This window comes from Saccostrea echinata, unplaced genomic scaffold, assembly GCF_033153115.1.
Source record: "Saccostrea echinata isolate AGI-Se365-2 ecotype Australia unplaced genomic scaffold, CSIRO_AGI_Sech_v1 ptg000028l, whole genome shotgun sequence".
Lineage (NCBI taxonomy): Eukaryota > Metazoa > Mollusca > Bivalvia > Ostreida > Ostreidae > Saccostrea > Saccostrea echinata.
The window spans coordinates 16,986,682-17,011,721 of NW_026889777.1; the positions used below are offsets into that span (position 1 = coordinate 16,986,682).

General features: G+C 32.8%; 1 protein-coding gene across 3 annotated transcripts in view; it reads left to right on the forward strand.

Annotated features, from left to right (window-relative positions):
• The window catches only part of LOC133193838 (secretin receptor-like), an 89,835-nt gene extending 73,951 nt beyond the window's left edge, over nucleotides 1-15,884 (forward strand). Inside the window, exons 1-13 of one of the 3 annotated variants that reach the window (XM_061329765.1) lie at nucleotides 1,837-2,106; nucleotides 2,250-2,343; nucleotides 4,239-4,349; nucleotides 8,999-9,123; nucleotides 10,206-10,300; nucleotides 11,245-11,410; nucleotides 11,598-11,754; nucleotides 12,011-12,071; nucleotides 12,408-12,477; nucleotides 12,787-12,875; nucleotides 13,662-13,803; nucleotides 14,210-14,251; nucleotides 15,098-15,884. In XM_061329765.1, coding sequence (XP_061185749.1) covers nucleotides 2,059-2,106; nucleotides 2,250-2,343; nucleotides 4,239-4,349; nucleotides 8,999-9,123; nucleotides 10,206-10,300; nucleotides 11,245-11,410; nucleotides 11,598-11,754; nucleotides 12,011-12,071; nucleotides 12,408-12,477; nucleotides 12,787-12,875; nucleotides 13,662-13,803; nucleotides 14,210-14,251; nucleotides 15,098-15,493 — 1,596 coding nt within the window. In that variant the 5' untranslated portion in view covers nucleotides 1,837-2,058 and the 3' untranslated portion in view covers nucleotides 15,494-15,884. Of the gene's footprint in view, nucleotides 1-1,836; nucleotides 2,107-2,249; nucleotides 2,344-3,758; nucleotides 3,983-4,238; nucleotides 4,350-8,998; nucleotides 9,124-10,205; nucleotides 10,301-11,244; nucleotides 11,411-11,597; nucleotides 11,755-12,010; nucleotides 12,072-12,407; nucleotides 12,478-12,786; nucleotides 12,876-13,661; nucleotides 13,804-14,209; nucleotides 14,252-15,097 lie in introns of those variants that run through there. The other 2 variants (XM_061329764.1, XM_061329766.1) reach the window with 2 other exon arrangements.
• The last annotated feature ends 9,156 nt before the right edge of the window (nucleotides 15,885-25,040 follow it).

Below are 25,040 nucleotides of genomic sequence, written 5' to 3' on the forward strand. Positions count from 1 at the left end.
TCGTTTTCTCCACATATTTCATGATTTAAATGAAATTGATTTAAGGTTAAACTAACTTCCTCAAATAATAATCATTTTGAAGGAATATTACTTATTTTTTCAAATCTTCTTATGTTAGAACTATTTCTTACTATGAAATATCTGGCAAAAATCTATAACGAGACACAATTGATTCAAAATCAAAAAAGGGTAAGACCATTGAATAAGAGAGGAAAATATTTTTCTTTGATTTATCAGTTAACACTGATAACATATTGCCAGCTTGTTTCTTCCTTTATTCTTAAATTTTGGTCCCTGATTATTAAACTCATTTACTTACAAAATGGCTTACTTTAAGGACTTTGGATTCTTTGAATTATTAAGTAAATCTGTTCTGAACCATTGTTCTGTAATAAATTTAGAATTAAATAAATTTCCTAAAAAATATATTCCCTGTAAATCCAAGGTTTTCATGATATTGAATTTCAAATTAATGAAATGGATTACTTCACAGCTTAGATTACGTAGAAATGTGTACCGTATATACTCGCCTATAAGTCGGTTTTTTTGGGAGTTAAATTTTGGTCCAAATCTCTATATGCGACTTATAGGCGAGTCATAAAAAGACTGGTATTTTTCTGGACGGTGAAATGTAGTTTTTTTTTATATATATTTCCGATGATTATTGAAGAACAAAGTCTGGATATATATAATCATTTATGCATACAAAGATTATACATAAAATACAAGTATTTGCTTATTTTAATGGTTTTGTTTCTATCTTAAGAGTGCATTACTTATTTGTTTAATGATTTAAAATTAAATATTGGCGTCATTTCGAAAAATATTAATTGAAACCAGGTTAAAAGTGCATAAATATAAAATTGTCAACCTATTCTGGCAAAATGTTGTACCGACTTATAAGCGGGTCAATGGCTAATCCCTCCAAAATAACTTCAAAAAATACAACCGACTTATAGGTGGACTGACTTATAGGCGAGTATATACGGTATGTGTCAGGTATATAAAGTTCCTTATCCCTCTGTCAACTCATATATAATTATGCTTTAATGCTAAAGACGTTCGAGGTTTAGTTTAAGTGATGAATAAAATGAAATTAAAATAAAAAGATTCTCAGCTTAATTTGACAAAAAAGCCTCGAAACTTGTCAATTTTTTTTTTTTTTTTTTTTTTTTTTTTTTTTTGGTCGTCCTTTTTCCAGTGAGAGTTATCCCTCTTTTTTTTTTTAAAAGAGACAATGAACCTTATTTTTTTTCTTAATGATACTGACAAATGCACCGTTTAAAGTCGGTTAATGAGGCATTCATTCTGATTTCCATGTACCTTGTGTTGGAAAGGAACATGGTGTGAAGCTTATATTACAGTTCATACCTGTCACACGCTCATCTCTCTTCTTTCCTCGGAAGAAAATACATAATATATCTATTGACATTATTATATGATTTCTGGAATGCATGATATGTGATCTGTATCTTTTTTCAAATTATTTGTTGATATAAGCTTTAGCTTTTTTCTGCTTTAAAAATATTTTTATGTTTATGATAAAATCTTTTTCTTTTTTTCTTTTTTTTCGAAATTAAATGATTTTTATGTTGATATCTCTGAAACATGAGATTTTAATCATTTTTTTCATTTGGATCAAATGTGTAAATTGAATGATAGGGTCTGTTCTATGCCTTATTGCCATTGTCAGATCTGAGTCTTGCTATTTCGAGAAAAAACTGAAGGTTCCGTATACTTTCCACGTTATACATCTTCAGTATGTCATTCAGTCATCCAGCCAGGATTAAATATTAGGAATAATGTAGATTTTTTTCGTTTGTTTAACGTCTCTTTTGAGAATTTTTCACTCATATTGAGACGCCTACACTTGCCGGTGGAGGGCTGCAAATTTAGATCTTTACTCGGCACTTAGGGTCATCGAGCAGTGAGGGATCATTTTCGTGCCAGCACGGGACCTCGGTTTATACGGTCTCATCCGAAGGACCAAGGAATAATATAAAGGATTATATACTGGAAAAGAAACTTGATATCTTTGTTCGGTTCTTTAAACAAAAAATGGATAAGAAATGGGGATCTAGTCGTGTATTTACTTTTCTTCCAAACGTAGGTTTTATCAACTGTTTACAATTTAATGTTTGTATCTTGTTAAACGCATGAATATCTTAATCATAGCGAAATACATAAATCACGTAGCGAGCTTGTTGTGAATTTGCGTAATTTTACACCTATGAATTATATTTTTACAGACTTCAAGAAAGAAGTATGAGCAAATGGAGAAGATGGACATTGCTAACAATAGCTGCAGAAACATGATAAAAAGCTACAATATTTCATCTAACGGTAGGTTCAGTTGTCAGTTACAATGTCAAACATCATAGAACACTACAATATCTAATAAATAATTAAATTCTGTTGTCAGTTACAATGAAACGTACGATAACATCGAAAGTTACAATGTCTCCTCTAGCAGTAGGTTCAGTTGTCAGTTACAATGTGATATAAAACAATATTGAATGCTACAATTTCTCATCTAAAAGCAGTATCTGTTGTCAGTTAAAATGTGAAGCAAATTAAAACAACATTGAATGCTACAATGTCTTATATAACAGCAGCATCTGTTGTCAGTTAAAATGTGATGTAAAACAACATTGAATGCTACAATGTCTCATCTAAAAGCAGAATCTGTTGTTATTTTCATTGTGATGTAAAACCTCATAGAATTGTATAATATCTCATCCAACAGAGGATTTGGAAGTCAATTAAACCCCATTTAATATTTACATGTATTTTTAATTTATTATCCTCCCTTTAAAGCACTGACTGTCAATAATTAAAAAAAGTGCATTTTAATAGGAATATATTTACAGTTTTCATCATTTTCTTTAGCAACTTTTTTTATTATCCCTGAAAGTTCACAAAATATATATTGTCATTCCCAAATCTATAAATTGATGCATTGTAAGGACAGATATTATGAATATGAGGTCGTCTAACTTTGTCGTTTTCAACTTCTCTAGTAAAGTTAAATGTCCCAAAAACTTGAATTCATTAAAGATGTAAAATATAATTGACTACAGAAATATTTGTGTACAATTAGTACATTTTGTTCTGCATAGCAGTTTTGATACGTTAATTGGTCATATGAGGACCATGGACTTTTTTATATATAAAACCTTACATAGACCCCGATTTCACACAATAACCTTAACCAATAAAATAGGTTTTTTTATATTTTGTATTTATATATTTTCATATGATTTTTATATTTCATAGATTGTGGGTTTTTATATCACCAATGTATTGTACAAATGACTGTACACTTTCTCTCCAATTTTGCAGGTCGTAATCATTTACAATGTGAAAATTAATTCAATATGCTAATGTGTAATGTAATAAATATTTCTTATAGTAACAATAAAACTGACACACCAACGACAATTATATTTACCTAAATTTCATTTCTGCGATAAAATGTTGTTACTTGTTTTAAATTATAAACACCATGTACACATTTAAAAGTAAAAATAATTACTAGACCTCATTCATTTTGTCTTTAAATATGATAATGTGTTCACCACTGAACTACTGTGATTATTCCAATCCTAATATTATTTTTTTTTTTAAAGATACGCTTGCTTGTCATGTGATAATTATTATCTATAGGCATTCACGCACTATAAATATTAATTGTTGACAATGATAGTTTCCCGTTCATCAGAAGGAGAAAATGAACCGCTCAGTCACACATATATATTAAGTGTAAATGGATATCGTTTGATTATGGTTTCATCTCAGACTGGGGGGAAATCGATGGATCAGAATTTGTGGTCCCTCGGTCCAAGTTGTGGTTTTTAAACATTAACTGTCAGTGATTGAACTGTGTATTCTTTAATGTATTAAAACACAAGTATGTCGGAGGATATCAAACCGCTTCAGCTCTACTCTTTACAACTGTGCACCCTAGACAAGCAGTATTTCCGTGAGTCACCGTGTCCAAAATATACTTTTTGGATTCATTTTAATTTTTTTATGCAATGGGATTAGTACAAAATTTTAGATTAAATTTCTTCTCTCTAATATACGGGTTTTCATAATTATTATCTTAAAGATAGGATGCCATGTAGCAGTTCTGATTGCGAAATACATGTACATGTACTTCATTTTTAAAGATTGATAAGTCTTAAGTGTGATTTGTTTGTATTTTTTTAACCTAAAAAATAATACAACTATTTCAGGTTTATATTGTGAACCTATCTGGGATCAAATTATGTGCTGGGAAGCAACTCTAGCAGGGACAGTAGCGAGGAAACATTGCCCGTCCTATATAGAAGGCCTTAATACAGACGGTATGTATAAAACATTGCCCGTCCTATATGGAGGGGCTTTATACAGATGGTATATATAAAACATTGCCTGTCCTATATAGAGGGCCTTAACACAGACGGTATGTATAAAACATTGCCTGTCCTATATAGAGGGCCTTAATACAGACGGTATGTATAAAACATTGCCTGTCCTATATAGAGGGCCTTAATACAGACGGTATGTATAAAACATTGCCCGTCCTATATGGAGGACCTTTATACAGACGGTATGTATGAAACATTGCCCGTCCTATATGGAGGGCCTTAATACAGACGGTATGTATAAAACATTGCCCGTCCTATATGGAGGGCCTTTATACAGACGGTATGTATAAAACATTGCCCGTCTTACATAGAGGGCCTAAATACAGACGGTATGTATAAAACATTGCCCTCTCTACATAGAGGGCCTTTATACGGACAGTATATATATATAGCATTGATCTGTCTACATAAAGGGCCTTAATACAGACGGTATGTATAAAACATTGCCCGTCCTATAAAACAATGTCCTGTCTACATAGAGGATTTTATACACAATATAACCATGGAATTGTTTGTGCTTTATAACATGAGGTATTTATTAAACATTGCTTTGCCTATAAATAGGACCTTAATGCGTACGGTTCGTACAAAACATTGCCAAATCTTACGGTAGAAATATATAAATGGTGAAGATAACGAATAGTTCAATTTCATAAATCCAATAAATCGTAAAAAGAGCAAAAACACGGGTCCCTTGAACCATCAAAGATGGGATCAAGTGCCTACTAGGAGGAGTAAACATCCCTTGTCGACAGCTCACTCTCCTGAAAGCTCTCTGTATTGATCAGATAAATTGGTAAAGAAAAAAAATTATATAACGATTGGTCGGAAATAATTCAGTCATTCTACGACCAACCAAGGTTGTGCAGGCATACAAAGTCAGTAGAAGGACCTAGAATTTGAGAAATGTTGATTTTAAGCAAGATCCATGTAGATGAAAGGCCTGTAACATCAATTTATTTGCCTGAATATGAGGAGTCATTAACCTGGCCTGATCTAATATTGCCTGGAAATTGTTGTAAACATTAATTTGGTATTTTGTAAGATTCTTAAATAAATGTTCCGGTAATCGCGGATCACCAAATCTAATGCTACTCTATGAAGCTTAATAGACCTTCTCCCTCTACTTTTGGTAAATTTCAACAGCAGGAAAATCTAATTTAAATAGTATGATAGAATAAATACTTTATATAGCGTTATTAAATAAACAGTATGAAAAATTAACCCCTTTTCCTTCTATAGTGACGTTTATTCTGGGTTTTAGTTGACAGAAATGGATTGCAGTTAAGTACAATATATAAAGTCCAAAATTTCCTAACTAGACAAAATAACCATGTAGAGGATCACTATCAGTATCAAGATTTAAGGTTTAAATTTTTTAAGAAAACATGCAAGGTCGAAGATAGATAATAGTAATACAGAGGAATTTCGGACTAAATAGTTTTTTTTTCAATTTTAACATTTGTTTTTCTTACAATATTATTCCGAACGTTTACGTTTTTATGTCTTTTACGTACAATTTTGCAAATATTATATGTATTAAGACCTAGGTAATATTAAATGAAGGAATGGCATGCAATGAAAAAAATCCAAAATATCGATGAACATTTATTACAAATTTGATAATTGACTTCATATTAATTTAACACCAACAAAACAAGTGCAATATACATAAACTGAGGCCATCAATAGTTTACCAAGAATGAAATATATGGAGATAACGAACAGTATTCAAGCTCAAAAGTCCATTATACAATACAAAATAGGAGCAGAGCAAACACGGACCTCCAAACATCAGAGGTGGGATCAGGTGCCATGGAGGAGTGAGCATCCCCTGCCGACCGGTCACACCCGCCGTGTGCTCCTTGTCATGATCGGGAAATAATGGAAAAATCCGTCGACAATTCAGTGTGTAAATAATGGCCTAACAATTAGTATGAAAAATGTCAGTCAGCATTTGACTCAATGATAAATTGTATTTGCTGACAAGGTCATTGTATCGACCAAAGAACTTACGAAATGATGACTTTAAACGAGACAGCTGATATTCTTGTTTCATCAACTTATTTGTCAATAATTTACCTCGTTTTAGAAATTGTACCAAGAAGCTATTGGAATTCCCATCGGTACTAATCCTATTGCTTTATTAGCAGACTTCTTTTTGTATTTTTTATGAAGCAGAATTCATTTAAAAACGTCTAGAACGAAAAAATCTCTTGTTGTGGCCTTCTATCGACATAGCGATAAATCGATGAAGTTTTATCAGTAATATATAGAGAATTTTTAACGAGTGTATCTTCAGATATCAGACGAGGGGGCTTGTCCCCCGAGTCTGATATCTGAAGATTCACGAGTTAAAAGGTACTCTATATGTTTTGTATCATTGTTCTCAAGTATTGAGCTACCCATGATCTATCAATTTCACTTTAATAGCACGTAATTCAACTACATATTCTCATGCACTGAATTAACCATGATCTATCAAAATTTCATCATAGCATTTTATATATAACCAATGAAAAAAGAGCACGTGATTCGAAAAGTATAGCGCGCTGTATTTCTTGACTTTTCTACCTCGTCCATTCATATTCTGAACGCCATAGATGACGGTTGTGATTTTATGCTTTCACAATTCTTATAGACAAGGAAACCGAAATTATGAAGGAAAATTCCTTAGATCAGTTAGGAAACCAGATGTAGGTTGAAGATTCTTTGGGAAGTATGACGTTTGATCTACCGGAACTAAAAATTGAACATATTATGGATTTCGATATAGGAGATATTTTAGACATGATGGAGACTGAGTTGAGTGCGTTAATTTCACCAGTCCTGAGGTCGACACGAAGACGAAAAATGAAAGGCTTGTACAAGTGTTCGATTATGAAATTCAGCGTTTGATAGACTCTCAAAAAATATCCTAACACTCGTAACGTTCAAGCTAAGGAGTGGCGTGCGGCACGGGAAAATGTCCACTTTTGACCGAGATGAACAGCGATTCTCTAAATTACTGGATGCAGCGATTTGTGTTGGAATTAGAAAACAAGGAATTTCCACCTCGCTCCCTGTACTACATTGTGTGCGGTTTGTTACACTTCAAGTTTATGAGGGACGAAAACATTCATTTATAAAAATGAGCTTGCGTGAATTTCATTTTGGATTTAAAAATTGACGTGCAAAATTTAGAATTTTTTATGTAGACCTAAGGAAAGGTATACCTTCACTATGTTTATATGTGCTTGTATTTTGCTTATAAAGTCAGCTACTTTGTTTATATTCTTTATCAATGTAAGGTCAAGGATCATTGGAATTGTTGTATCATTACCCTGGCGTGTTCTATCTTGATAGAGCATGGTTGTTAGAGTACAGTTAGTCATGATGTATCAAAAATAAAAACAGTGGACATCAAAGGAAAAACACCGCCGCAATGATATAAATTAATGATATTAATTTTTCTTCATTTTTTCCGTTGATTTAATATATTCTACAGATCTTGAAATAAAAGACAACACAGAGTCTAACAAATATTTTACTTAAAAGGCATATAAGTATTTTAGACTAACAACTAAACTTTATGATAAACATGATGAATTCAACTTTGCTATCGTCAACTTCCCTTATACCATTATCATCTGCATATGGTGTTAATGTCTCCCAGTTGATTCGATATGCAAGAGCATGTTCTGTGTAAAATCAATTTCAAAACCGAGGCAGGCTTCTTACATATAAGTTAAAGGTATCAATGCCCTACTTTAGGTCAACGATTCATAAAATTTTATGGTCAATACAATGACCTTGTTTGCAATTGCAACCTGTCATTATTCGAATGCAGACTGACTTTTTAATACAAATTTTTAGGCTATTATTTCCATACTGAATTGACTACGGATCTATCTGTCTTTTCAATCAAGAAAAAAGAGCTGAAGGCGGCAACCCGTCAACATCGATTATTAAGTCCTCCAAGGCACCTGATCCCATCTGTTATTTTCAGGAATCCGTGACAGTTTATTAAGATAAAAGCTCATCTTCATATTTTATTCAGATTTTTATAAAATCAGATTAAAAGGAAGAATTTAGAAAATCAGCAGAGGCATTTAAAAAGTTTACGGATTAAACTTTAAATGTTCATCTATTTTAGAAACACTATCCTTATCTTCATTATATACTTATCCGAAGAGTTTTGTATTTTCAAAAGTATTTGTCATTGTTTAAAAGTTTATGTTTTTATGGGGGGAGAGGTTTCTGAGAAATACTTATTGACCTAATTGTGTGAAAGTGTATAATAGAGAGGCATTCTTTGGTCTACAATGCACAGTAGGCGATTTTCATTCCTATCAGTGGAGTTTCGTCTGCGTAAATGTTATCCTTAAGCACATTTTAAAGCAGCTCTACGTTTAATAATTCAAAACATGTACAATGAAATTATTTTTATTTCAACTTTTTTTACATGAATTGTTCGATTTAATTCAATAATTATTGTAACGAACCAAATAGATATATTTGTTTGACCGTTATAGACATTTTGACTATAATAATTTCATATATACAGAGACTTATCAAAGTGACTTAATTTTGCATCTGCTCCACAGGTTTCGCCAAAAGACAATGTTTAGAGAATGGTACGTGGTACATCCCTCCTAGACGTAATGTCAGCTGGACAGACTTCAGCGACTGCGTAAAGAACAAGAAAGATATTTATTCTAATGATCTACTTGTAGGTTTCTTTCCCTTTGTTTCATTTATATATCCAATGTACAGATTTTAAATTTTAACCGGAAACGTCTAATCAAGCAGTTTTTCCCCATTATACATATCTCAGTACAATGTTTTCTATTTTTTTCTATCTCACAAACTTTGTTCCCGTTTACCACCAATGCATCCAACAAACCCAGGGGTAAAAGACATCAAGGAGTTTACCAAATAATTTGATCCATGGACTCGATATATCCAACAGACCTCGAGATAAAAGACACAAAAGAGTCTACCATTTATGTTTCATACTTGGATATTTGACTATTGGTGTAAATGACAGACTAACAACTAAATTAGAGTTTTGACAGGATGAATTCCATCTTTAATTTCCACTATGTCTCCTAGCTGATTTGATACACAGGAGCATGTTATCTTCTCAGAAGGATTTTTTTTAACTGGAGCAGGCAGTGGCTTACAAATAAGATGATGTTACAGGGCTTTCAACTATCTCGTTTAATGTCAGTATTTTACAAATTCTATGAACAGTTTAAAATAATTTATCGTTGGGGTCGTATTTTGACTTAAATGTTTCCTATCAACTGTTAGGCCATTATTTCTACATTAATTTTGATTACTGATTACTTCCTTTACCTGATCAATACAGATCACTCGAGGCGGCTGTAGTAGGCAGGGTTCGCTTACTTCTTCTAGGCACCTGATCCTATATCTAGTGTTTTAAGGAGTCCGTGTTTTTGCCCTTTTCCCAGTTTGTATTCTTTACGGCATTTATGAGACCGATTTCCGTCTTTTTTTTCCTCCATTCTTCTTCTAAGAAAACCACCCCGTCCGTTTTTCTGTCCTTCTGAACCAAGTCCCCATTAAATGTGTCTATCTCTAAAGAACTAAAGAAAGGCAACAATGTACTCAACAATGGCTTATATGGTAACATAATTCTTTTTTCATATGCTTTTAAGTAGTTAATATTGACGGATTCCTATCTATAATTTCCTAAATGCATACCCTTCTTAAGAATTACTTAATAGAATTCAATAATTGTTCACACCTTTTATGTTCGCACATGATTTACATGATTTGTCGTTACAGGACCATCTGTCACGGATCAGACTTATGTATAACATCGGATACGGAGTCTCCTTATGTTCTCTGGTTATTGCCGTGTTTATTATGTTATGCTGCAGGTAAAGATTTTATATCCTTGACCTCTGTGAATTTAATCTAATGTTATAGCCACGTTATGGGCTCATCGACATCAATATGTAAATTTCGCCATCCTATCAACAATTACTTTTACGGGGGGTTTTTTTGCGTGGAAACTAGATGGTGTTGTAAATTAAGCAATTTAATGAATTCGCTATCATTGTTATCGTTTCCAAAGTACTTTGTGACATATGATAAACATAGCAATTGAAGCAGGATATTAAATATAATTGTTTTAGTCATTAACGTCAAATTGCATAGATGGTTCTTTTTAAACTGTTCTTTAATAGTAGGAAAAAGCTCTAGTTTCACATTCCTCATTAATTTCTAAAATGTCAGACGTTGAATATAAAGCATGTACGCACATTTATATGAATATACATGTTATATTGCAAAGCAAAGATTATCAACGACACCTTTTATTCCGATTTGTCAGTTTGAAATTTATCCGCGACGAACTATTTACGCAACTGGGGAGTCACCCAACATACATACACAACGAAATAAATATAGTTCGTTTTAGTTCGCGGCAATAAATATTTGCAAGTGAAAGAAGGCAGCGAAACTCGCAGATATTTCTCTTGCGCGAATAACACTTGGTTTACAGTATTTTTGTCAAATACATAAGAATTAAAGAAATCTTCAACTTTAATTTCCTTCAATTAGCATGAAATACTTAAAAATTAGTTTGTAAGAAACAACTGGCAATTTTTTGTCTGAATTATCCATGCCATGACAACAGAAAAATAATATTTTGTATTTCTATTTGTCGGTAATAATTCATTAATTTATACAGAGTGTATCTTAAGCAAAACATTTTATATACTCGTAAAGCAAAACTGGGACGTCTGCCTCCGTCGAGGGGGACGGCCGTGCGCCGCTGCTTCTAGTTTATTCTAGTAATAAAAGTTAGTTATTTTTACAGAAAACTTTCATCCAAGAGCAACACACTACACATCAACTTGTTCATTGCTTTTATTTTGAGGGCATTCATGTCCTTTTTAAAAGAAACTCTGTTTTTGGACGGTCTGGGTCTAAAAAAAGATTTAGAAGAGGTCAGTGGGGTCCTACGCTTCCGCGATGGCGATACAGTAAGTTACTTGTGGTAATTTCTACAACTATCAATTACCTTTATAGTAAAGTAATTCAAGAATATATCTATGCAGAGATAGAAAATTGAAAAACCAAAACAAAGCCAGGACACCGAAGTGTATGTTGATTAGCTGTGATAGCATTATATGTAAATTGGACTTTAATTATTGTCCTTTTGTTTTGTAGCATTGGGAATGTAAGCTCCTTTTCACTCTGTTTGTTTACACCATATCAGCCTGTGCCATGTGGATATTTATGGAGGCTCTATATTTGTACATGATGGTTTATAAAACCATGTTTACAGAAAAGCATGGAGTTCAGCTGTATGTCGTATTTGGATGGTGTAAGTTAAAAGTGGAGGCTTAAACTGTATAAATATGCAAATTATAAATTCCTCTACATAAAACGAATTAAGATTTTGATATTTTCTATTATTTGAAGAAAGCTAGATATAAATTGTGAAATAGACGTGCTTTGGGAATTTGTAGTTAATATGAAGATATGTTGTCATGTTATCACTAACCTCTTGATATTCTTTAACTGGCACTTATAATTAGATTCACCAGTAAGTAAAGGATTTTATTACATTTCCTTTTCAGTGGGACCCCTTTCATTTGTTGTACCTTGGGTCATCATCAGAGCTAAACTCGAGGACTTTTTGTAAGTCTGATCAGAAATCAAAATATTACAGAGGCTGATTGCATCTAGTTGAGAAAGTAGTTGGTTATATGCCATTATATCTTAATGGACGATAGAGTAACCATAAAGGAAGGTTATCGAATATGCTTTTATCGAAGTAAATTTATCTTATCTGAACTTTATTTGTTCCACATTGCAGATTGGACAACATTTTGCATCAGACAATATCTAAACAATTGAATCTACTATAAGGGACCTTAGATGTTCTCTGTAACATTTTTGTAAACTTAAGATTGTCAATAGATAGATTTGCTCTGTGGAGTATAATTTATAATTTATCAAATAGACTTTTTACAGCTGTTGGAACACGAATCCATCACCGGAATACCTTTGGATTTTACGTGGACCCCTCTTTGCAATCTACATAGTATGTATATTGTATCATTAACTTCTCTCACTTCAATTGCCTTTTGTGCAACCATGGAAAGAATATAGAAAAGTGTGTATTTTAATAAAATGATACACAACATTTCCTTCACGTTATTGGCTGAGTTTGTTTCGATACCCCCAGTGTATTAATATAATTTACACAATGAACAATACCATAATGAGATTTATTTCATTTTTAATCAAACTGAAGCAAGATTTTCCTTAGCATACGAAAGTGAACAATATAAATAAGATTAAAGTTTACGTGCAATAATTACATTTAAGTATTTTTAAATCTAATTTCCAGATCAACTTCATATTTTTTCTTGACATTGTGAAAGTCCTATTCATAAGAGTTCAGAAAAATCAGCGTGTGTCTGGGGCGAGGAAGGTGAGGTAAGCCAATGAAAAGCTATCATATAATAATTAGAGTGTTAGAGGGGATGTCAAGGAAGGCTTTCTTGAAAATATAACAGCATATCTGTGACTGTATGATAAGCAAACTTTACTTTGTAAAGTTAAGGTATTAATGGGTGTTCACATCCCTTTTTGCAGAGTATGGTGACTCACATCTCTTTATTCTGAGCAAAATGAGGTTGTTGTTGTTGTTTTTTGGTATGAGTGCACAATTGCCCTCATCCATTTTTGAGTTTTAATCCATATCCAATATACATTGGCTATATATCATGTACATACAAAATCAGTAATAAGGACATTTTCATTTAAATACATCCGCTGAAAAAATGAAAAAAATGAAATGCCACATAATTCTATTTCCTCATTCAAAGTATTTTAGCAACTTTTGAACAGGATATGTATGTAAACTATTCATAAATTCTAAGTTAACGATTTCTTCAGCTTTCAACTTAAATCAAAATCTAGTAAATGAGTTTTAAAAACCTTTTGCTACTAGAACCATTTTTATAACGATAATCAAGTTAATCAAACTTAATTTTTCCTGTACTTTACACTTCATACTATTTAAAGTGAAAATAGATGAAAAGCTTTGATCATTAAAAGTTTTAAATCCTTTAAAAAAAAAATTAAAGGTTCACTCCAAGTAGTCTATTCTGAACACTGGTTTTCTTTCTTCCTACTGACGGGGATTTATTCTTTTTTCTAAAAGGCTATAAGAAATTTGCTAAGTTTAGTGTGACTCTGATTGTTTTTGTATTTTTGTAGGAAGATGGCTAAGTTTATTGTTGTGCTGATCCCGTTGTTTGGGGTCTGTTACATAGTCTTTTCCTTCCTTTCTGGGAATGATATCGATGTTGACAGAGACATCCCATACCTTTATGTAGAAATGTTCTATAACTCCTTCCAGGTCAGTATCCAAAACGGATAGGTCTGGGTTTTTTTTTCAAACAATAACTATATAAATTGCCTTTTCCTTGCGTTTTGTTTTGTTTGCTTTTTAAAATAATGCTTTCTTTCATAGAAGAATTTTAACGAGGGAAATAATTTGAAATATAACCATTCTTGAAGGACATATTCTAAGTCAAACGTTAAAATTGAGGAATTCGATTTAAAATTATTCAAGTAGCATTCCTTCAGAGTTAACGCACCTCCACTCTGGAAGATCACACTTAGAAAGTAAAATTTTGAAGAATTAAGAGATTTTATGTTAACAATTGTAAATCCATGCTGTTCGAAATTTCTAATCTTTCAAGGGAATACTTTTGCAGAGAAAATTCCAGCTTCAATGTATTAAATTCTTGCTTCTTTTTCAGGGCTTTATACTAGCTGTTTTGTTCTGTTTTCTTAACGAAGAGGTGAGTATAACTTTCTGTTTATTCTGAATTCTTAATAAAACATTTAGATGTTTTAGAGATTTACCGAGTAATATTTATAAGAAATAATTAAATAATTAGATGGATATATTTTTTGAAAAGGACACTAAATTGAAAATAGTTTTATAAATATTACAAGAAATAAAACATAAATCTTCATAACATTTTGTAGGTTTTCCGTGCAAAACATACAATGGGACTGGGGATAATATCAAAATAAAATTCTTCACTGATAAAGTACTATCATCAAAATATTGTCATCAAAATATTTTTGGTTCGTTTCCTACAACCAATGGTTTTTTGGTGACTTGTATATTCTTTGGATCATGGAAGTACAAGTAATTGGTTCTTTTAGACTCATTCACTTTTTGTTATCTCATATTACTGGTCCTGCTTTTATAACAATTTGTCTAGATGATTTAATTTATTAATTTTCAAGAATTTAGAATTTTTTCCAAGAATTTTTAATAAATGTAAACAGATATTCAGTTTTATCATGCAAGCTAAACATAATACTAGAGTTTAGGATATAGAGTCAGATCAGGAAACAATGGAAAAATCCAACGAATTTTAATTTTTTGAAACACTGAATCTACAGAAAAAATTATACGACCATAACTTTGTGTATATCTATACTTTTCAGTTTATCACAGTCGAGACAGGGGTCCAAATATTTTCAAACCTTTGCATTTAACTTGTTTCTTTTAAGTAATTTTAACATGTGCCTTATTAACAAATAATGATTAATGATCAACTAGAAAGACAAATGTGTATATATTTAAAGCTTTTCAGATTGTTATTTGAATTAAATACATTTTCTGTTTTTAGGTGTTGCATGAAATCCGCAAGGCGTGGTACAAATACGCTCTCCGTCATAGAGAGAGCTATGTATATTCTAGGTCGGCCATTATGAAGTGGAGGAAGGGATCCCGCCACTCTTACACTGTGTCCTCTTTCATTGAAAAAGACAAATCTTCTGATTTTTTAAACACCAGTCGACTTCTCCCAAAAGGGAAAAATAACAATGACTGTGTATCACGATCGTTCCCAGACTTTAGACCAAGTGACTCTAATGGTGGTAGATGGTCTTTAACGAACGCCGAGGGTCTCCGAAGAGAAACATGTGAGGAAGCTAACTGCCTATTTTTATCTGTCCCAATCGACAAACACAGACAAGACAGAAGGCCAAGATGTGAAAACCCTGTGGAATTTGATCTCAACTGAGAATTGCTCATTATAGTTACTTTGCGCTGAGTCCCATCTCTAGACTTTTACAGATAACCAACGTGATTTAAACTTTGTTATTTTTGTTCTGAAGTTAAAGAAGAATAATGCTTTAACATGTATTATTAAATATGTTATGATATTGGATCAAATGTTATAAATTTGAAATACTGTATGTATACTTAAAAAAGCGGGCTTCATATTTTAGCGGCTTTGTCGCAGACAACGATGCGCTAATTCATGAATATCGCAAGGAAATCATTTATAAACACAATATAAGACACGGACATGTGTAGCGCTAATTCATGATTTCGCCAACAACTCCATACCCTAAATTTACGCTAAATTTTGAATACGCCAATTTATGTACACGTACAGTACTCGAATCTCATTTGTTGTTGTTTTTTAATCCTTTCGTAATCTAACACTTATCTCATACTTGCTGCAGTGTTAATCGGCAGTCGAGGAGGAATTTTATTAAATCCAAGTTTCTGAGAAAAAAAAATTGTTGCCCCCCTTCCAAAAAAAACGTGTTGTATTACTGGAGAAAGGGTAGTGATTTAACACTGCGTTGTTTCAGGAAGGTACCAAAGAAAGTATCCTGAGGTCAACAGGTCAACACTACAAGGACATTTGCTTATTTATGCAGTGCTATTTGAGAATTCGGTTAATATTTTTTCAGGTGCATCAGAAGTGTACAATTTCCAACCTTGACTTGTGCTTCTAGTTTTGTATGCACATTACTACCCTCCCTTTGGTGTGCAATTCTGTGGCAAGGATTTAGTCAAATTTCGGTTGACTTTGTTTCTTTCCTTTTTTTTTTCTTTTTTCTTTTTTCTTTATATATGTTTTGTTACACTGGTTTGCTTTTGTTTATTGGATTTCGTTTTGTTTTTGTTTCCTCTTCTATTTCTCTTGATTTGTTTAAAAGTATGAAAACTTACATTCCATTCAATTTCAGAAATAAACAAATGATTCACTTGCGATTCAAGATAACCAGTAATTCAAAAAATGAATAATGTCACTTTAAATACAAAATTTAAAATTCTTGATATTACTGTACGTGTATATAAATTGGCGTATTCAAAATTTAGCGCAATCACTGGGTATGGAGTTGTTGGTGTAATCATGAAATAGCGCTTTACATGTCCGTGGCGTATATTGTAGTTATAGATGATTTCTTAGCGGTATTCATAAATTAGCGCATCGTTGTCTGCGCCAAAGCCGCTAAAATATGAAGCCCACTTTTTTAAGTACACATCATTATTCTTCATTTAAAAAGTACTAACTTTAAATATTATATCATTATGAAAAACTATACATATATGTCAAAGTCAATGTTGATACTCAAAGAAGGATCATTATACGGAAGCGTAATAGGGCCGCAGCAGTATCTTTTATTAATTTGTTTTAACAAATTACTAATTTGTTATAACAAATTATCAATTTGTTATAATAAATTATCAATTTGTTAAAACAGATTACTAATTTGTTATAACAAATTACTAATTTGATATAACAAATTATCAATTTGATATAACAAATTATTATTTTGTTATAACAAATTATTAATTTGTTATAACAGATTAGTAATTTGTTATAACAAATTAATAATTTGATATAACAAATTATTAATTTGATATAACAAATTAGTAATTTGTTATAACAAATTAGTAATTTGTTATAACAAATCAGTAATTTGTTATAACAAATTAGTAATTTGATTTAAAAAATTATTATTTTTTACAAAATATGAAGGTGAATACAGATCTATGGAAGCCAGATCAGATCAGAAATCTTATTTTAAATCGGTTTTATGAAAACGTAAAGCATAAGCTTTGGAGAGCTTTTGATCAATATGTTAATGTGGATTTAGATGAATTAGCAACTTAGATTAAAGCACTTTAATTTTTGTTTAATTGCAGGTTTTTATTTTAAATTTTTGTTTTGTTTTGTTGTTGTTTGTTTGTTGTTGTTTTTGTTTTTTTTAGGTCACCTGAGTCACTCAGGTGACCTATTGCTATCTGTTTTTGTCTGTCGTCGTTCGTCGTTCGTCGTACGTCGTTCGTCGTTCGTCGTTCGTCGTCAATCGGTCGTAAACTTTTGAACATTTTTAGCTTCTTCTCTGGAACCACTGAACCAATTTCAACCAATTTTGGCATATAGCATCTATGGGTGAAGGGGAGTAATAATTGTGAAATTCATGGCCCCTGCCCACCTGGGGCCTGAGGGGTGGGGCTAAAACCATCAAAATTAATGCAATCTTTAAAAATCTTCTTCTTTACTCCTGGACATCAAGCAGTCAAACTGTTGGCATGATTGTAATAAGCATTGAGCCCTCTACCAAAATTGTGAAATTCATGGCCCCAGGGTCAGGGGTTCTGGTGCTAGGGCGGGGCTCTAATGATTATATAGTAAAAATGCATTAATTCTTAAAAAAATCTTCTCCTCTGCTCCTGGGTATTAAGAAGATGAACTAAATACATAGTTATGATGAGCAAGACTGCCTCTTCCAAAATTGTGGATTTCATGGCCCCTGGGTCAGGGGTTCTGGTGTTAGGGCGGGGCTCTTATGATTAAATAGTGAAAATGCATTAATTCTTTGAAAATCTTCTCCTCTGCTGCTGGATATTAAGCCGATGAACTAAGTACATAGTTATGATGAGGAACAGTGCCTCTTCAAAAATTGTGAATTTTATGGCCCTTGGGTCAGGGGTTCTGGTGTTAGGGCGGGGCTCTTATGATTATATAGTGAAAATGCATTAATTCTTTGAAATTCTTCTCCTCTGCTCCTGGGTAATAAGATGATGAACTAAATACATAGTTATGAAGAGCAAGACTGCCTCTTCCAAAATTGTGAATTTCATGGCCCCTGGGTCAGGGGTTCTGGTGTTAGGGCGGGGCTCTAATGATTAAATAGTGAAAATGCATTAATTCTTTGAAAATCTTCTCCTCTGCTCCTGGATATTAAGCTGATGAACTAAATACATAGTTATGATGAGGAAGAGTGCCTCTTCAAAAATTTTGAATTTTATGGCCCTTGGGTCCGGGGTTTTGGTGTTAGGGCGGGGCTCTTATGATTATATAGTGAAAATGCATCAATTCTTTGAAATTCTTCTCCTCTGCTCCTGGGTATTAAGACGATGAACTAAATACATAGTTATGAAGAGCAAGACTGCCTCTTCCAAAATTGTAAATTTTATGGCCCTTGGGTCAGGGGTTCTGGTTTTAGGGCGGGGCTCTTATGATTATATAGTGAAAATGCATTAATTCTTTGAAATTCTTCTCCTCTGCTCCTGGGTATTAAGCTGATGAATTAAATACATAGATATGATGAGGAAGAGAGCCTCTTCCAAAATTGAATTTCATGGTCCCTGGGTCAGGGGTTCTGGTGTTAGGGCGGGGCTCTTATGATTATATAGTGAAAATGCATTAATTCTTTGAAAATCTTCTCCTCTGCTCCTGGGTATGAAGCAGATGAATGAAGTACATAGATATGATGAGGAAGAGAGCCTCTTCCAAAATTGAATTTCATGGTCCCTGGGTCAGGGGTTCTGGTGTAAGGGCGGGGCTCTAATGTTGTATAACATAAAAGATAAAGTCGAAGGTAGAGTAGAGAAAGTAGAGTAAAAAGAAGGTAATTTTCAAAATGTACCTAAATTTGAAGACATCGAGTGTACCAGGTCATTCATGGACATCAAACAGATAATCTATCAGCATAATTATAATAAGCAATGAGCTCTTTACGTAAATTGTGAAATTCATGACCGCAGGGTTCAGACTCTGGGGTGGGTGAAAGTTGGATATGTTTAGACAATGAAATGTGTCTTAGAAAATCTTCTTCTTCACTTAAAAAAATTAAGAAAGTAAAATATCAGTATGATTATGATAGGCATTGAGAATTGTACCAAATTTGTAAATTTCATGACCCCAGGGTTCAGGTACCAGGGTATAGATATATATTATATATAACTTGGTCATATTTTATGATTTAAGCAATGCATGAGTATGGATTTCTACTAAATATTCCACGAGTATACAAGGTTTTGCTTCCCAAACTACTGAATGATATGTTAGAATTGTTTTTGTATTAATTTATAATTGAAAAATAATCTGCCCACGATTCGAGTTTATTGGATTTAACAATCCGGGAATATTAATGCTTTTGTACACTTCCGTCCTTTAGACATTTACGCATGCGCACTATTGAGCGTCCATTTTGGAGAAAGATAGCCTGAGAGAGTATTCCAGCCTTATAAATATTTTTCTAGGTCTAGATTTTGCGTTACGAACGGTGGGTATGAGTTGTAGCAATTTATAAGATTCAATTTTACTTGTTTTCGCGAATGTTATGATTCTATTCGTCGCGAAGTTATGTGGCGACATTAAAGTGGAACGTTGCAACGTGCACAAGTTGCGCATTTTCCGAATAGTAATAAATTTCTTTCTACTGTGTGTTATAATATGCTGCTTATTGTCTTTCACTAAGATATGTGGAAATGGTTTGAAAAAAGTTGTAGGATACATCAGTTTGAATTATCTCGATAGTAGCGTTTTACTATACCCTAGTTAGATATCCATGTATTGGGACAGGTCCATAGAAACCTCCTATACATTTACAAAGCTTAATTACGGAGCAAAACTACTCCATGACACTTCATGGGAATGAAACAATCACAATGTTGCAAACTTTGGAGCATGGTTTAACAAAACTTTTATTAAGATGAAGGTTTTTTGATATATTTTTTTTTTACGTTTTAATAAATGTTGAGGTTTTTTAATTAATATTTTTTCAGGACTTGCTCCTTGAATGTTGAAGGGCATTATATTTAGTTGTTTACATTTTTAAGGTGATTTTACATCATGATGTATTGTTAAATTTGTACATTAAATGTGTGCACATAGAAAAATACAGCGAAAAAAAAAAAGGTTTTTCTTTATTGTGAAGAAACAGAAAGAATTGCTATCAGGTCTGGTACAATCACTAGATTTAGCTACGTAGCTTGAATTACCTACATAGCTTTATCTACCTTTCCTGAAGTAGCATTACTTAGCTACTAAATCAAAATTATTTCTTAAATTAGCAATTTTCCCAGAAAGTGCAGAAAATTGCATTTTGATGCAGTGATAATTTTCAACTTTGAACTCATCTGAAAACAATTCATGAAAAAATCACCCTTGGAGATGTGTCTTTTTCTGTGCAATTGCAATCAAAGTTCTAGAAGTTTTGGGGCTATATCCAACAGTTAATTTGTGACCTAACAGTTACTTCTTGAGTGAAATAACAAAGAAAACCAGTTTTGGTTAACATGAGCACAATGTGAAGTAATTATACTTATGCACGCCTCATTGCACACAGGGTGGTGTACAGTTACTCAAACAATGGAAATACATATTTTCCTTAAAAGTGTTCAACCGCAGCAATGTTAAAACTACCCCTGCTTTAGATTGCTTTTTTAATAATACCTAGAATAAATATTGGAAGTCATTTACTTGCGACTTTTTGTCTTTTTAAAATAACAAGCAAAATTGTGAAAAGTTGCCTTGAAATAGCTAAATAAAGCTACCTGAGGTAGGTAAATAAAACTACGGTAGGTAATTTTAGCTACGTTGCCAAATGTACCGATTGTACTGGACCTGATAATAATGAGACCTGTTGTTACTTGCCTTCAATCTAAGTACAAAAGAAGAGTAATAAAATTCAATGTTTAGTATGATAGTGACTATTGGTGTGGTACTTCAACAGTGTTTTTCCCTCGTTTCACAGTGCATCATAAATTACCACTGTGCTTCTTGCTATGCATAATCTATTATATGTATATTAAACAGTTTTAATAGGAGGGTTTAGTTAAAACGATACCAGTTAAAAATTTATTCCCGAACAACTCAAATTTTTGTGAACTTACATGCATATCATCCAGCATATGATGCATTGAGATTTTTTGCAAGACAAAAATGTAAGAAAGATGCGTTATGGTTAATATACGTTTTATTATGTAATTGTCAAACTTCATTTCATATAATCTTGGGGACTAAATGTTGTTGCACACTTTTGTTTAAATGACATAGGCTGTTTAAGTAGGGACATCAAGGAAGTGAAGTTGAAAAAAAGGAAGGGAGAGTCTCTATTCAGTTTTGTAGACGGCATGCATAACACGGTGCATTAAAAAGAAAAACAGCGGGTCTGAAGGGAAAAAACTAACAAATATATTGATATGTGATATTTCATGATCTTTCTTGAAAAGAAAGTAATATCATGAATATTGAGAATTTAATCACAACATATTTATCCTTTTCATCTGCACATTCTGATTTTAAAAATTTGAAATGTAAAAATGCATTTTAAGTAAAAAATATAAAATTCAAATAGAAGTAACTCACCTTCAGCATGCAGTGCAGCATACACTGATTCAACAACAAAATTCTCCCCATGCATTAAAAATTTCCTGGGGAATACACTGTACTATTCTTAATTGTCAGCATATTCATAAATAATCAATATTACCATGTCAGTTTAGTTGCATTTAAATAATGATTTTTATTTTGGTGAAAAAAGACAGTTATGTATCTTGTTTGGTAAGAAAGATAACCATGTGTAATACGAAAGTTTTATTTGACTGTTAAGCTTCCTATTGAATTCAAATTTGGTTGGTATGTAACTTTTACTTCATAATTATAATAATTTTAAAAAAATTCTTTTAGCCACTGCGTTAATATTTCATTTAAAACTATAGGCCAAATCCACACTTTGCAAAAGTTGTTTCCTTTTGTGGGGTCAATCTAAAGGTCAATAGGGACAAAGGGCAATTTTTCTCTTCTTTACATTTGCACTAACAAACATTGGACATGCTGTGATAAATTCAGTGTGTTATTTTTTTTCTCTCTCTCTCAAATGTATAGGTAACCCCATCCTGTGGCAATCAAAATGCAAGATCCAAAAATAAATTTTAAGTCAAATGACAAAGTTACAAATCTGAAAGTTACAAAGGCTAGTGTGAGAATTCTATGGGTCCCCCCCCCCCCCAAAGATGGCAGCCAAGGGAAACAACTTTTGAAAAGTGTGGATTCAGTATTGCCATTGGTACAGATCTGATGTAGGCTAGTTTTTCCAAATTCAGCTTTTTATGCTTTCACGTACAAGACCACTTGTTTATGTACGCTACTATGAAATGGATGGAGCAACAATTGATTTTTATGCCCCTGTAATTGAAGATTTGGGGGGTGTATAGTTTTTTGATATGTCTATCTGTCTGTTTCACCTCATGACCTTTACCTTGGAGTTGACCTATATTTGAGAAAACTTGTCTATAACTTTTGAATGATTGCTGCGAGGGCTTTCATATGTCACTTAAAATATGCATTCCCTTTAGTACCATTATTTTTAGTCCTCATGACATTTATCTTGGAGTATGACCTACCTTTTGTTTTGTTTGTTTGTTGTTTAATGTCCCTCGAGAATTTTTCATTCATATGGAAACACACTCGGGGCCACTGAGCAGTGAGGGATCTTTTTCATGCCAGCACCTACTGCGACACAGGACCTCCGTTTATATGGTCTCATCCGAAGGACTGGTCTCTACGTCCCACAGTGGGATTCAAACCCGCGGCGTAAGGATCAACTCCTTACTCCATGACTCTAGAGCAAATGCTGTAACCCCTAAGTCATGCGGGCGACCCCTACCTTTTGAAAAACTTAAAACTTGGACATATTTTTGGAATGGTTTATACTAGGGTTATTATATATCACATGTATTTTTTGTGACATCTTTTTTTGGGTATCAACTTTTTTGAACTCTTGACCTAAATGACCTTGGCATTTGACCTACAATTTGAAAAACTTTAATCATGGCCTTGAGGTGCCATACAGGGGTATCAGTGTTTCACAAACACGTCTTGTTCTTGGTTTAATAGGATGTTCATGTTTTGTTTCCATGCAATAAGGCCTAGGAAAAAAACACTGTTTATGCTTTTAAACTGAAAAAAAATTAAAATAGCTTTTTTTTCATTGATTTTTCCCCTGGAGTTTTTTAAATATCTTAGTAACATTAGTGACATAGTGCTCAAACACATTTCATTGACTCGGTGTGCACTAAAAGTATGGTACTATCTTGGTGCTTGAACATGAGTAAAAATTCAGTTGGGCCATTAAGTATAAGTCTGCACTAAAACAAACTTGAAATGACTATTTAAAAAACATGAAGATGCTTGCATACTGATTTGACTAATTGTGGTCATGCTGTTTGTGAGATTAAAAAAAAAATGTTCCAATAAAATGAAAAAAAATCAAGTCTTATAAGTGACTTTTGTGCAAACTTGAATCTACAGTGTATGGGGATGCGTGAACTTAGTGTGATAGAAGTCAAATTGTGGTTCTGCTATTCTGAAAAAGAGAATTTTTAACTGGGTTTTCCAAAAGAAAAATCAATTATTGAAATGGTGAAAATAGCGGGCGGGAGGATGCCAAAAGGGCGCCCCTTTAGTCCCGCTAACTCCTACAGTTTTTCAAGATTGGAACTTTTTGTTTTGTAAATCAATTGTTCACATATCAGAGATAATATGATTTTAATTTTTCTTAATTATGCCTCGCCATAAATATGGCCGGGGCATATAGTGTTTGTCATGTCCATCCTTCCATCCTTCCATCTGTCCTTCTGTCACACTTTGCGTTTAGTTCTGTTCAAAGCTCAGTTTCAAAGAAACTATCCAAGATATTTTTATCAAACTTCATATGCTGATAGATATTGATGAGAGCTATGCAACTGCATCAACATTTTTTTACCTTGACCTTTCCTTTGACCTTGACCTCACTTTTCTTAAATTAATGTTTAGCTCAGTTTTAAAGATACCATTCAAGATAGAGTAATCAAACTTCATATGTTGATAAATACTGATGTAAACTATTCAACTGCATCAACGTTTTTTGACCTTGACCTTTCTTTTGACCTTGACGTCACTTTTCTCAAATTAGTGTTTTTAAAGATACCATTCAAGATAGTGTAATCAAACTTCATATGTTGATACATACTGATGTAAGCTATTCAACTGCATCAACATTTTTTTACCTTGACCTTTCTTTTGACCTTGACCTCACTTTTTATGCCCCGCCATGAATATGGCCGGGGCATATAGTGTTTGTCATGTCCGTCTTCCGTCCTTCCGTCTGTTTTCCGTCACACTTCGCGTTTAGCTCTGTTCAAAGCTCAGTTTCAAAGAAACTATCCAAGATATTTTTATCAAACTTCAAATGCTGATAGATATTGATGAGAGCTTTGCAACTGCATCAACATTTTTTGACCTTGACCTTTCCTTTGACCTTGACCTCACTTTTCTTAAATTAGTGTTTAGCTTAGTTTTAAAGATACCATTCAAGATAGTGTTATCAACTTCATATGTTGATACATACTGATGTAAGCTATTCAACTGCATCAACATTTTTTGACCTTGACCCCTCCTTTGACCTTGACTTCACTTTTCTTAAATTAGTGTTTAGCTTAGTTTTAAGTGAACCATTCAAGATATTTTTTATCAAACTTCATATGCTGATAAG